Below are 14,095 nucleotides of genomic sequence, written 5' to 3'. Positions count from 1 at the left end.
CCAGGACATGCTGGGACAGCTGGACGCCTCTGTTGTCTGGCGCCACGTGGCTTCAATGTCAACAAGAGCCCCACAGCTTAGTAGCCACCTCTTCGGTAGTTGCAGTGAGCTGCTACTGTTTACATGCATTGTGCAGCTGCTGTTGTCTCCTAGGTTTTAAGGGGTCCTGGGATCCATTTCCTTCCTGAAGTCAGCCATCAAATGAATAATTACAGATGCATCTCTCCGTTACATAATCTTGTATTTTAGCCACTTTAGAGTGGATCGCTCGTGATCTCCCCACAACCCCTTGCAACCCCGTGTATGTTTCCAGAAATATTCCTTTAGCTATCTGTCACTGTTCCTTTAAAAATTATAAAATGTCAAGCATTTTTCAAAGTCAGTATTAAAATGGAAATTGACTTTACTAAACACAGAGAGATGTGGCCTGGGTTTTAGCCAGCAGGCAGCTCTAGCGCTCTAAAGAAGACATTCCTTTCTGGACTGGGTTCTACCGTGATCATGTTAGGCCGTGGCGCTGGGCTTGTTTAAAAGTATGTGGAAAAGCCAAAGAGGCGAAACTTAAGAAATCCTTGGGATTTTGTAGGGACCAGGCTGTCTTTGTTTTGTTTTGTTGGGTTTTTTGGAAATTTAAAGCTTGGCTTGTGCTTTTCCAGCCACGGAGCGTGGTAAAGAAACGTAATACAGTGGGATTTCATTGTTCAGATGCTGATCCCAGTGTGGCATGAGTGGAATTCCGTGTATGTCTTAAACGCGTGATGAACCCATGCTTAAAATGGTCTAAGTGGGTAAGGAAAATGAAGGTATAGGTAGCGAAAGAATGGCTTGTAGCAACAAATGGAAACAGCTTGGATCTTTGAAGACAAATGAGTCCACAGTGGGTTTTGCACAGCGAGTGTGTGTGGGGGAATAAACGAGGCAGATTGTGGCCTAAAGCTGATTAGCAAATGAAGTGAGGAAATGATGCTTGGGTCTTGGGGAAGCTTGGGGAAAAGGGGACTTGAGTTTGATTTGTGTCTGTCTGCATCTGGAGTCATGGGCTTCATCCTGGGGGCCCCCATCGCCTCCATCCTGTGGTCCTGCCTCTGGGGCTTGTCAAAATCGCCTTAATGAAGCCCTCTTTTCTGTTGCAGCCACTCAGACACGGGGGGAGGCGGGTCAGCTCAGGCCTACTGGACACTTCTCTTCCTCAAATCGTGCTTCCCCGGGTTTTCCAGGCTTTTTTATTTTTTCACGTCCATTGTAATTTGGTCACGAGTTTCATGAATGTCTTGATTCATGGGAAGGAGCGATGCCAGAGTCTTTCTAGCTGTGTCCTTCAGGGACGTGCTTTTGTGCCGATAACAACAGAAGCTTATAGGGGGCCGGCAAGTCTTTGCCCCAGCTTCCCTTCTTATCTGAGAGCGGCTTAATTTCCTTAGTCTCTTGATTTGACTTAGCTACAAAGCGCCCACAGAGACACTTCACTAAGGAAGCAGTTCATTTACTAAATGTTGGCTTCACTTGTAATTGGAAAAGCTTTATCTCTTCATTTTCAGATCCATGAACTTTATAGCATAAAAATCTCCCGAGAATATCGTCTAATTGGAAAAACAGGCATTTTATTGAGTTAAATACAAGTCATAATCACGAATAAACTTGAACACGTCTTTACAGCCCGTATAGCTCTGTATCATGACCTGTGTGATCATTACGCAGGGCGCCGAGATGAAATTAAATGAAATGGACCAGAGCCGAGGCAGACACGGGGCTTCCTTGCAAAGCTAGGTCTTTGTTACCGGTCTCCTCTGTCTGAACGTTATGTAGGCTCTGGCCTCCGTGGAGTAATTTTCCACTTCTGCTGCAGGTAGAACAAGTCAGCCAGCTGGCCGCGTTTATAGAAGCAGCGTTAGACTATCACAAACAGTCCACAGAGATCCTGCAGGAGCTGCACAGCAAACTACAGATACGGTAAGAGCCTTCTCGCTCATTACAAGCCCAGCGTGGCAGAGTTGACATCACTTGAAATCAGTCTGTCTGTCTGTCTCTCCGTCCCCCCCCATTCCCACCGCCCTGTTCTGTTTTGAATTTTCCTTAGCTGGCTTTCATGGTTGGGTGTGGGGTAGTATTGAGATGATAAATACGTGGCTCTGGCCAGTGGGACACGACTGGGAAAAGGGAGCTGGCAGCTCTCCTTTTTCTTTTCACTAGAGCCCTTTTTTGTGACCCGTGTTTAGGGCAACCAGACAAAGTCGCTCACCCGCCTTGAGTTCAGCCTCTCCAGAGCCAGCTTGGCTTCATTACTGAATTGATGGGCGTTTAGTTCCCCATTTACAACCTGGGGGTGGTGAGGGCCTAGCCCTCCTCCCACCATCGAGGGATGGGGAGAAGAGTGAGATGATATTCAGAAAGTATCTAAGTATCTTGAAAAAGATGTGTTTTAACTTCATCAGTCTAACTATCAGGCCATGTTCATAATATTGACTCTGAGAGGTATTAAAAGAGTCAAAAATACCTTCTGAGCGATCAGAGAAAGATTGCTGAGTTCCTTCAACTTTAATAATAGATCTATTCTATGCTTTTCTGAAAATTAGTGATGTCGCATGCAGTATGTACGGTAACCCTATTAATTAAAATATTGGGTTAAAAAAACTACCCTTTTGACCAGGTTTGATAATAGAACATTGTTTTACACAGGATCATGATAATGAGTAAATTTGGAGGGGTTTTTGCTTAGATCAGTGCTGTAATTATAGAGGGAAGACAAAGGTGTGTCCAGTCTCTGAAGCATCCACTTCTGGAGGCAGGTGGTTCATCTAGAGCTCACATAAGCTTGTTAATGATCCTGTTTCTACAAGAGGAGAGAGAGAGAAGGCGGCTGACATCGTTGAGCGCCCGGTACATCCCTGGCACTAGCTAGATGCCTCGGAGACTTTTTGAGAGACAAACACTTTTCAAATAGATAGTTGAAAAACTGCGTTTGGGGTATCACATCTTTCCTTTTGGGCTACCCAAGAGTCAATGTGTGAAAACCATCCCCTTCAATGACCACCACCTGCCCCCCGAAGGTGGCGGGCTCACTGGGGCAGAGTAATTGTGTGTCTCGAGGCTTTGCTTCGTTCATCGGATGGCTGACGACTCTGAAAACGTGTGTTACAGAATAACGGCTGCTTCCAATCTCCCTAAACGAGAATACAAGCCACGGCCCATAAAGAGGAGTCCTAGTGAGCTCAATGGGGTGTCCGCCACGTCTTCAACAAAGACAACAGGTGAGATGACTGTTCTGTGGGTGCTGAGGGTGCCAACCGTCAGGAATTTCTGGGAGCATCCCCTGAGTGCGCCTTGCTGTATTCCGAGTGAATGCGCTGAGACCCTGAATTTCTTTCTTTGGTTGTTTGGTGAATCCCTTTTTCTCCAATAACGCTCCTTTTCACACTCCCTGGTTTCAGGTACTTATATCAATTTTTGAAAACCAGCACCAGGAAGAGTTCTGTCAGTTTACTTATTGCCTTCTAATGTGTTCAACCTCGGCCCTAGAGCCAGGCAGCTCTGTGAGCCTTTACGTTTAAATTTTTAACTCTTTCAAAATATTTTAATGATTTTTTTTTACAGTTCGAATTAGCGTTTGTTGAGCACCTGCTGTATATTAGGCACTGTCTTAAGCGCCGCATTGTTATTTTTTAATTAGACAGTTGACACAAAGATATTCTTGAATAAAACAGTCACACTGAGAAAAACGACATCCGAGTAGTATAAATCGTGCTGTATTTCCTGGGATCCGTACTCCATCCCAGTCTCCCCTCTAGGCGGAAACACTGTTAACAATTTCATATGAACAGACATATCTATTTCTGTGCATACATATGTACACCATATACGTACAATTTTAGACTATTTTCTGTTTTTTAAGTACAAGCTCGTACTAGATTCCACAGCTCGCTTTTGTAAATGTGTCCCTATTTCTTGGAGTTATTTCCGTGTCATGCATGTGGATCGATCCTACTATTTTTAATGGCTTCATAGTTTTTTATTATGTGTCCTATTTCCCTATTAATGGACATTAAGACTATTTCCAGTTACTTGCTGAAAGGAATATCCTGTCTGCCTCCATATGCTGATGGGCGAGTCTTTCTGCTGAGTTAGAGTGGATGCAAATTTTCAGTGATAATAGATACTGCCAAATTACCCTCGAAAATGGCTGCACTACCGTGAATGGAGGAATGCCTGCTTTCCTCATACCTGTGTCATTAGAGATCAGTTTTTGCTGAGCATTTGTGGGTAAAAATGGCGTCCAATCTGACTTGCTTTTTGTGATTACTAGTGAGATTGAACATTTTTTTCTATATTTTAAATTGCCATTTGTATCTTCTCATGTATGAATTACCTATTCATGTAATTTTTTCATTTTTCCTTTGGGTGATTTACTTTGTCTTATTGATTCATAAGAATTCTTTACATGTGGGGTTTCAGTAGTTTTTCCCTCAATTTACTGTTGAAGTTTTCGAGTTCTTTATGTATTCCGAATACAAGTCCTTTGACATATATGCAGCTTGCAAATACTTTCTTTCACTCTGTATCTTCTTTTTATTCTCTTAACAGGGTTTTAGTTTTTATTTTTAAATTTTTTTTTTTAAAGATTGGCACCTGAGCTAACAACTGTCACCAATCTTTTTTTTTTTTCTGCTTTTTTTCTCCCCAGATCCCCCAAGTACATAGTTGTATATTTTAGTTGTGGGTCCTTCTAGTTGTGGCATGTGGGACACCACCTCAAGGTGGCCTGATGAGCGGTGCCATGTCTGTGCCCAGGATCCAAACCGGCAAAACTCCGGGCCGCCGAAGCAGAGCACATGAACTTACCCACTTGGCCACGGGGCCGGCCCCTTTACAGGGTTTTAGACAGATCAAAAGTTTTTAATTTTGGTGAAGTCCTATTTACCAATTTTTCCTTTTAAGATCATGCTTTTGATGTGAAATCTGGGAATTCTTTGTCTAGCCATAGATCCTGAAGACTTTCTCCATGTTTTTTCCTAGAAGTTTTACACTTTTACATTTTGCATTTAAGTCCATGATCCATTTTGAGTTAATTTTGGTATAAATGTGGGACTTCGGTTGAAGTTCACTTGGCCCATGGATTTTAGATTGGTCCTCTGTAACACACAGTGCCGATATAAGCTGGGGAGTCTGAATTTTCTCCCAACCCTATCGCTATCCTTTAAGATGCTTTTTTCAATTAAAAATAAAAATGATCAGAATAATATGCTTTAAATATATAGTTATAAAAAGAAAATGGTACTACAAAGTTTTTCATGAGTCATAGCGGTCTCCCGTTCTACTCCTCTCCCCGTCTTTGTTTCCTCCTCTCAGAGGAAGCCACCTTCAGCTCTTTTAGTCATTTCTTTAGTATTTAGCTCCATTGTTCTAAATAATATATTGCTGTCTCTTAACTTTTTGGTTTGGGATAATGTCCGTTGATTTCCTGATATGGAAGATGAGGATTTAACTTCCTGTCCTTCAGTTTCCCATAAGAAAGTTTCCCTTTCTCTCACCCTTCCAATTTACTTACAGTCACTACTTTTGTTGAAAAACATTCACTGTGTAACCGTCACTTTGATCATGCTGGACTCTTAAAATGCCTTTTTTCCCCACCCACTGCTGCTATTTTAAATGCAGTTGCCTCTACCTGTGGATGAAGATGTGGGCAGGCCTGGTGACTTTTCTGGTCAGTCTCGGATAACATCAGTTCTGCGGTCACTCGAGGGTGCAAGTGCAGGTTCACGCAGTAGTCAGAACGCTAAGTCAAAGCTCCATCGTGATTTAAAGTTGAGCTGCTTCTCCCCAAGCCCTGGCTTGTTGTAGTGGGAAGACCGGTGTCAGGGGAAGGGCTGTGTCTGACTGCTTCTCTCTTTCTCCATCTAGCACTTCTGTATTTTTTTTCTTCCCCAGTTTTATTGAGATATAATTGACATATAACATTGTATTAATTTAAGGTGTACAAAACAATGATTTGATATATGTATGTATTGTGAAATGCTTACCACTACCACTTCCGTTCTTAAAGCTCCAGAGAATGTGTTTCAAGCTCCCTGAGAGGTCTTTTAAAAGTCTCTCTCTTTTGATTTGATGAGAAATAGAAAGAACCTAACACTTGCCCTTCCTCCGTCCTCTCTCCAAAAATGTCTCTACAAATTTTTCCTGATCTCATCTCCTGACCTGTTTATGGCATTGGTGTGAGTTGGGATTAAGAGTCATAAAACTGGTTGCTCCCACCTCTTCTTGATGGCCGGTAATGCAGCTGTCACCGCCTTTCCATTCTTGTACAAGTTTCTGTCGTCTTGATTACTGTAGTTTTGTGGTTTAAGTCTTGAAGTCACATGGTATTAGTCCTCTCAATTTAGTCTTCTTTTTCAAAGTTATTTGGGCTGTTCCAGTACTTTGCATTTCCATGTGAATTTTTGGATCTTCTTGTCAATTTTTATGAAAAAGTCATGCTCGGGTTTTGATTTGGATTGGGTTGAAGCTATAAATCAGTTTGGGGAAATTGACAACTTAGCAATATCAGGACTTCAATCTTGAACACAATCTATTTTATTTTCCATTTATTTGGGTCTTCTTTAATTTCTCTCAGAAATGTTTTGCTGTTTTCAGTATATAGGTCTTGTACATTTTTAAATCAGTCTCTCAATATTTTGTATTTTCGGTATGATTAGAAACAGCATTTTAATAAAATTTGTTCCCAGTTTTTTTCATTGCTAGAGTCTAGAAATGCAGTTGATTTTTATATGTCGGTCTTATATCCTGCCATCTCGTTAAATTCCCTTATTAGTTGTAGTAGCTTTTTTACGGATTCTATGATTGTTCTACATAGACGATCATGTCATCTATAAAAAGACACTTTTCCTGGATGTCTGGGTGTCTTTTACTTGTTTTTCTCGCCTTTTTGCGCTTGCTAGAACCTCTATTATAATGTTGAATGGAATGGGTAGGGTGGACATGCTTGCCTTGTCCCTGATGTTGAGGGAGTTGCATTCAGGATATCATAACTGGGTAGGACGTTAGCTGCAGGTTTTTCATTGATACCTTTCATCAGATTGACGAAGTTCTCTTCTAGTTATAGTTCGCTAAGAGTTTTTATCAGGAACAGATTGTAGATTTTGTCAAATGCCTTCTTGGCTTCCATTAAGGTGATCATAAATTTTTTAGTTTGTTAATATGGTGAATTATGTTAAATTAATTAAATCAACCTTGCATTCCTGGGATAAACCCTTTGTGGGAAAGGTTTTTTTTAAAAAAATAAACAATTTTAGGGTAGTTTTAGATTTACAGAAAAGTTGTGAAGATAGTACAGAGCATTCCCATATACCCCAAACCATTTCCCCATTATTAACATCCTATTAGCTTAGTACATTTATTACACTTAATGAACCTATATTGATACATTAATATTAACTAAAGTCCATACTTTATTCAGAGTTCCTTAATTTTTACCTTAATGTCCTTTTTCTGCTCTGAGATTGCATCCAGGATGCCACGTTATGTTTAGTCATCATGTCTCCATGGCTCCTCTTGGCCGTGACAGTTTCTAAGACTTTCTTTGTTTTTAATGAGCTGTAGTTCCAGAGAGCACTGTCCAGGTATTTTGTAGCATGACCCTCAATTGAGATTTGTCTAATTTTTTTTCATGATGAGACTGGGGTTATGGATTTGGACAGGAAGATGCCAGAGGTAAAGTGCCATTGTCATCACATCACATCAAAGATATATCCTGTCAACATGACTTGTCACTGTTGGTGTTAATCTCGATCGCCTGGCTGAGGCTGTGTTTGTCAGCTTTCTCCTCTGTAGAGTTACTCTTTTTAAAAGGTTTTCCCAGTGCAAAGGTTTTTAACTATGAATTCAATTTTTTTATAGCTGTAAGGCTATTGAGGTTATCTGTTTCTTCTTGAGTGAACTTTGGTAGTTTGTGTCTTTCAAGCAATTTGTCCATTTCATCTGAGCTGCCAAATTTATTGGCATAAAGTTGTTCATAATAGTCCCTTACTATCCTTATAAGATACATAGACTTTGCAGTGGTGTCATCTTTCTCATTCATTTCTGATTGGTAGTTTTTATCTTCTCTCTTTTTTTCTTGATCATTCTGGCTATAGGTGTATGAATTTTATTGATCTTCTCAACCAGTTTTCTATTTTATTGTCTCTATTGTTTACTGTTTTCTAGTTCATTGATTTCCACTTTGATAGTTATGATTTCATTTCTTCTGCTTATTTTGTATTTCATTTGCTCTTCTTTGTCTAGTTTCTTAGGGTAGAAGCTGAGATCATTGAGTCCTTCCTTCCTTTCTGATATATGTGTTTAGCGCTACAAATTTCCCTCTAAGTACTGCTTTGGCAGCATCTCGTAGATCTTAAGAAGTTGTGTTTTCATTTTCATCCTCTTCAAAATAGTTTCTGATTTCACTTTTGATATCCTCTTTAACCCATGGTTTATTTTGAGGTGTATTTAATTTCCATATATTTGTTTGTTTTCCAGATATCTTTCTGTTTTAGATTTCTAATGAGTTCTGTTTTGATCAAATAACATACTCTGTATGAATTGTATCCTTTTAAATTTTTTGAGACTTGCTTTATGTCCCAGAATATCTATTTTAGTAAATGTTCTTTGTGTAGTTGAGAAGAATGTGTATTCTATTCTTGTTGGGTGAAGTGTTTTATAAATGTCAATTAAGTCAAATTTTTGATAGTCTGGTTCAAGTTTTCCGTATCCTTACTGATATTTTATCCATTTTTTTCTATTAATCTTTGGCTGAGGAGTATTGAAATCTTTTGAGTATAACTGTGGAGTTGTCTGTTTCTCCTGGCAAGTCTATCAGAAGTATTCCCTTTCTCTCCCTTCATTCTCGTTGACCCTTTTAATCTGATTACTCATATTGTTTTTAATCATGGCAAATTTTTTTCTTACTACTTTAAATATCTTTCTTCTCTATTCTCTCTGGTTTTCCCTTTTGAGATCCTATTAGATGTTGAAACTTTCAGCTCTTCCTTTATGTGTCATCTTTTCCTTCTTGCTTTCCATATCTCTGTTCTTTCACTCTGCCCTCAGAGAAGATTTCACCTTATTATTATGTTTTCTTTGACTGTACCCATTTACTTACTTAGCCTATTTATTGAATTCTTTTATTCCAGTTGTATTAGCTTCCCATTGATGCTGTAACAAATTACCACAAACTGTTGGCTTAAAATAACACAGATCCATTGTCTGTCTTAGAGTTCTGGAAGTCAGAAGTCCTAAAATCAAGGTGCTGGTCTTCCCCCTGGAGGTTCTGGGGGAGAACCTGTTTTCTTGCCTTTATACCTTCTAGAGGCTGCCTGTGTTCCTTGGCTCGTAGCCCCTTGTTCTGTGTTCAAAGCCAGCAGCATCATGTCTTGAGATCTCTCTCTGACCTCTGCCTCCATTGTCACATCTCCTTCTCTGGCTCTGACTCTCCTGCTTCTCTTGTATGAGGACCCTTGTGATTACATTGGGCCCACCCGCATAATCCAGAATGATCTTCCCCTTCAAGATCTGTAATTTAGTCCCATCTGCAAAATTACGTTTTACCATGTAAGGAAGGTAAAATACTCACAAGTTCTGGAAATTAGGCTGTGGATATCTTTGGGGAGCTATTATTCTACCTACCACACCAATATTTGAATTTTTAATTTTAGTTTTACAAGTAATTAGATCCTTCATTTTCCTCTGAGAATGTTAATTATACTTTTTAAAAAGTCTTCATTTGATGTCTCTATAGTTCTTATCTCTTTGCATGTTTGTTGAGCTCTGGGTCTCTTTTATGAAGTCATTTTTCATCCAGTGTTGAGGATTCTTGGCTCTGTGTACTTTTTATTTGAGGGTCCATGTTCATTTGTCTATAGTGCTGTGTCTGTTACTGCTGCCTACCTCTCATGGTTATGAGGGAATAAGGGTGACTCTACTGAGTGAGGGGTTCTGGCTTCTGGTTTTCTGTGTGTTTGTGCCTCTCATGGCACTGCCCTGACTTTCTGCTTCAGATGCCCACACTCAATACTCCTTTCTGGAGGCAGATGCTGAGCTCCCAGGTACGTGGTCCAAAGCCAGGATGGGAGGACTCACCTGGCTGCTCTTTTCTCAGAAGGCCGACTAGTCATCCACTTCCAGCATCCACTTACTCTGAGCTTTGGGCATCCTCAGAATCGACTTGTATAGCATTTCTCTCTGGGAACTCTTTTGAGCTTCATTTCTTCCATCTTTCAGGTATTCCTTGTATTCCTCATAATTTTTTGTCTACCAGCAGTGTTTGCTCTTGTTTTCCAACATTATTTGGAACTTAAAAAATACCCATTTTATAATTGATAGTGATTCAGTACATGAAAGGAAGGCTGTAGTCTTGAACTCAGTCTTCCTTATTAATGCAAATTTCCCTTAAATCATTCGATACCATTATATCCCACTGAATTCATCTCTCTGCTGTTACCCAAGGTGACTTTAGGTGCTAAATGGATGTGGACGTAAAGAACCTTGAATCACATCCTAAGAAAAGTATCCTTTTTTTTGAATCTCTTTTAGTCGTGATTTCAAGGGGATAAAGCCACAGTTTTGTGCTTGAATTTTTTTTTTTTTAAAGATTTTATTTTTTTCCTCTTTCTCCCCAAAGCCCCCCAGTACATAGTTGTATATTCTTCGTTGTGGGTCCTTCTAGTTGTGGCATGTGGGACGCAGCCTCAGCGTGGTTCGATGAGCAGTGCCATGTCGGCGCCCAGGATTCGAACCAATGAAACACTGGGCCGCCTGCAGCGGAGCGCGCGAACTTAACCACTCGGCCACGGGGCCAGCCCCTGTGCTTGAATATTTTTAATGTTTAATTTTAACAAAGAAGATAAGCCTCAGGCTAAAAGCCCTTTTGCACATACCAGAGTACCTAGCTTGAATTTAATAAAATTGTCTATTTTCCATCATAATTATTTTCGTGGTTACAGTCTCTTTGTGGCACTAGTTTTCAATTTACATTTTTGATGTAATGTTTCATTTAAAGTTATTTGAATGAAATTGATTTCATTAAAATATTGTCAAGAGAGAATTCAGGCATAGTTCTCTAGTAACACTAGTTTCTTGTTTTTGTTTTCTTTTAAAAAGACCCCAAAGTCCAAGCACTGTTCAACAAAATAGGATTTCGTCACTCTTGCAACAATCCAGGGAGAATATTCCAAGAGGATGAGTGGGTCTCATCCATGGAGTCACTCAGGGGCCTAGGCTGATGGCAGCTCTGCCATCTCCATCATGGGGCTTCCAAGGTATCCTCCTTGTTGGCACTCCAGACAGCAGAAAGGGGAGAAAGAACAAAAGTGTGGGCTAGACATTCCCTCTTAAGCCAGCGAGGTAGAAATGATACACTCACGTCCCAGGGAGGAGTGCTCAATCGAAGGGCCACATGTAGTAGCAAAGCAGTGGGGAAATGCAGTCTCCAGCAGGGCAGACACACCCAGTTGCCATGGGAGATACGCAGCAGGCACTGGTCCAGAGCAGTGATGGATTTCTGCTGGATAGGAATGCATTGCAAGGACTCTACTGTGGCAGTGAAAGAAGATCCTTGAGTAGACCCTGGTTCTGCTCTCCAGAAGGTGGGGAAACTCTTGTCCTTTATCCTCTGGGCCTCTAGATTTTCCTTCTCATAAGTATTTCATATCTGCCAAGAAGTCTTTCATATCTGAAGAGGGCTTTGGGAATTGTGCTTACCGCCACTTAGGGGCCTTAAGGGTTCTTCAGTGTTCCGTAGATGCCCATGTTTTCAGGTCACAATTCAGTGCCGTTAAAACATAATGAGTTCTGATCTGTGTCTCCAAGGCATTTCCACGTGCTGGTGATCACATCCAGGGTTCTTTCTTAGATGTAGCACGTCAGGCTGCTTTCTTTCTTTCCTTCCTTGACTAAGCCATGCTTCCCTCTCTTAACTTATGGAGTCTACCTTGAGGCCATCTGAAACAACAGACTTGAGTGGGGAGGCAGAATCTTTAATTTAATCTTTACCACAGAACTGGGTGCCTTTGTTTGTTTGAGAGAGGTCTCTGAGAAGGATTTGGAATAACAAGCGTCTTGTCTTCTATTCTCTGGGGTGCACAAGCAGTTAGCTGATCTCTAATGCGCTGGGACCCAACCTTTAATTTTTCTCTTTTCCCTTTTGCTTGCAAACTGGGCAATTCTTGTCTTTCTTACTGTAATTTGCTACATGCCTGAAGGAGTAGCTAACATAGACTAACATTCTCTTCTATCTAACTTCTTTCTTTAGAGCTTCTGGCATATGGTATGCTTCCAAAGTTATCATAGGCAAAAGTTTCGCCAAATTTTTTGGCACAACAAAGGTCACTGGCCTTCACGCCTGTTATTGCTGTTTCTTCTTCATCGCTGCCTGGCCACTGAGTCAGCATCATGAATTTTAGGTTTTATTATGACAACACCCTACTTTTGACACCAGTTTCTGCACTAGTTAGGGTAATAGTAGCTACTGTTCCACAGAGACTCAAGAAAACAGTGTTCCAACCAGATGGAAATTAAGAATGGAAGTCCAGGGCCAGAGATTTCCCTTTAAGAATGTGACAGAGCCAAAAGTGGTTGCCATCACTTCCCCTTCTATTCCACTGCAAGAGCTCAGTCACATGGACCGGGTCTAGCTGCAAAGGTTGGGGGAGAGGCAAGCTGGACAGTCACATCCTACCTGTGATTGTACTACAATCATCATGTTATATTATGTTATGTTGTATTGTATTATATAGTGTATTATGCTGTAATTACTGTGGGAGAAGAGATGATTAGGTTTGGTGGCCAACTTGCGGTTTCTACCACATACATTTACTGCAAATTTGTTGTGGAAGGAAATGTCTGTCTGTCACTCACGGACATCTCTGTAGGGTCCCCCATTTCGTTTCTAGAATATTAGAATGTGGTGCCACGTACATTCCCACACTGCTTGTGGGATGAACATTAAGATAACCTAGGGGTTGGCAGACTTTCTGTAGAGGGCCAAATAGTAAATATTTTAGGTTTGTGGGCTATATGCTCTTTGATGCCACTAGTCAACTCTTTGCTGTAGCGTGAAGGCAGCTGTGGATAATGTGTGCATCAGCGGACAGGGCTATGTTCCGTTAAAGCATTATTTGGCCCAGGGCCATAGTTTGCCTTTTAGTCTCAAAGTTCTCTTGTTTGTATGTTTCTCTACTTTTTTTTTTTGGCTTTTCTTTTCTATTTCTGGTCTGGAACAACGTTATTCTAAATACATATATTATTGTAAGCCACTTCAAAAAAAAGGCCATTTCTGTTTAGAGAGAAGCTGGATATAAACAAACTAACTAAACACTTTGAAAACGAGTCCACTCCAGTGTATTGTATCTGAGTGAAGCAGAACAAGCAGAACCCAGGACACCAGGGCTCAGTCCTTAGCTACCGTCTCTACCCTTCCAGCCTGTGTCCAACCGGGGGTTGGGGTGTGGGGGTAGTTCTTGGAGACAAGACTTTGAGTCAAGCTCCCAGGACACCGGGCTCTTGTCTGCCATGAGAGAGAACTCGGCTTTCCTTTGGTGATGATGTCTCCATCTCCCAGAGGGATGCTAAATGTGACCTCTCAGACTGGCAAGGCGGAGAGTGTTATACTCGCCAACAGTGGAAAAGCACTTTAACTTAAGTATCACTTACAGGCCTAAGGGCATGGCATTTGAGTGCCGAAAATATGCCAGGCATTATTATTTGATGCTCTGTATACATAACTCTTTTCATCCTCATAACAATATTATAAGGAAGTGATCATAATAAAAATAAAACAGTAATTAATACTATAACAACGTAGCAGTTACACTTATTGAGGACTTGCTGTGGGTCAGGCAATGTACTAAATACTTCACACACATTTCTAGAACTATTATCCCCGTTTTACAGATGAGTAAGTGGAGGTTCAGAGAGGTTGGGGGGGTTCCTCAAGGTTGCAGAGCCAGCACGTAGCAGAGCTGGGCACTTTACCTTACAGATACTTCATTTTATATTATTAAGAAGGAATACTGGGGAAGGTTATAAAATGTCCAGGAGCATCAGGAATGGTTTATTTCCAAGATTTTTGATC

At 40.7% G+C, this 14,095-nt stretch overlaps 1 protein-coding gene across 3 annotated transcripts in view; it reads left to right on the top strand.

Moving 5' to 3' along the window:
- Positions 1-14,095, top strand: part of LOC138915030 (SH3 domain containing GRB2 like 3, endophilin A3) — a 130,076-nt gene that overhangs the window by 102,288 nt on the left and 13,693 nt on the right. For all 3 annotated transcript variants that reach the window (XR_011424101.1, XM_001917239.6, XM_070230182.1), the window contains exons 7-8: positions 1,847-1,950; positions 3,139-3,248. Coding sequence is in view for 2 of the 3 variants with exons in the window: in XM_001917239.6 (XP_001917274.3) it covers positions 1,847-1,950; positions 3,139-3,248 (214 nt within the window). In the remaining variant the exon portion in view is untranslated. The remainder of the gene's footprint in view (positions 1-1,846; positions 1,951-3,138; positions 3,249-14,095) is intronic.

This window comes from Equus caballus, chromosome 1 (assembly GCF_041296265.1).
Source record: "Equus caballus isolate H_3958 breed thoroughbred chromosome 1, TB-T2T, whole genome shotgun sequence".
Lineage (NCBI taxonomy): Eukaryota > Metazoa > Chordata > Mammalia > Perissodactyla > Equidae > Equus > Equus caballus.
This window is presented reverse-complemented; position numbering and strand designations above follow the sequence as displayed.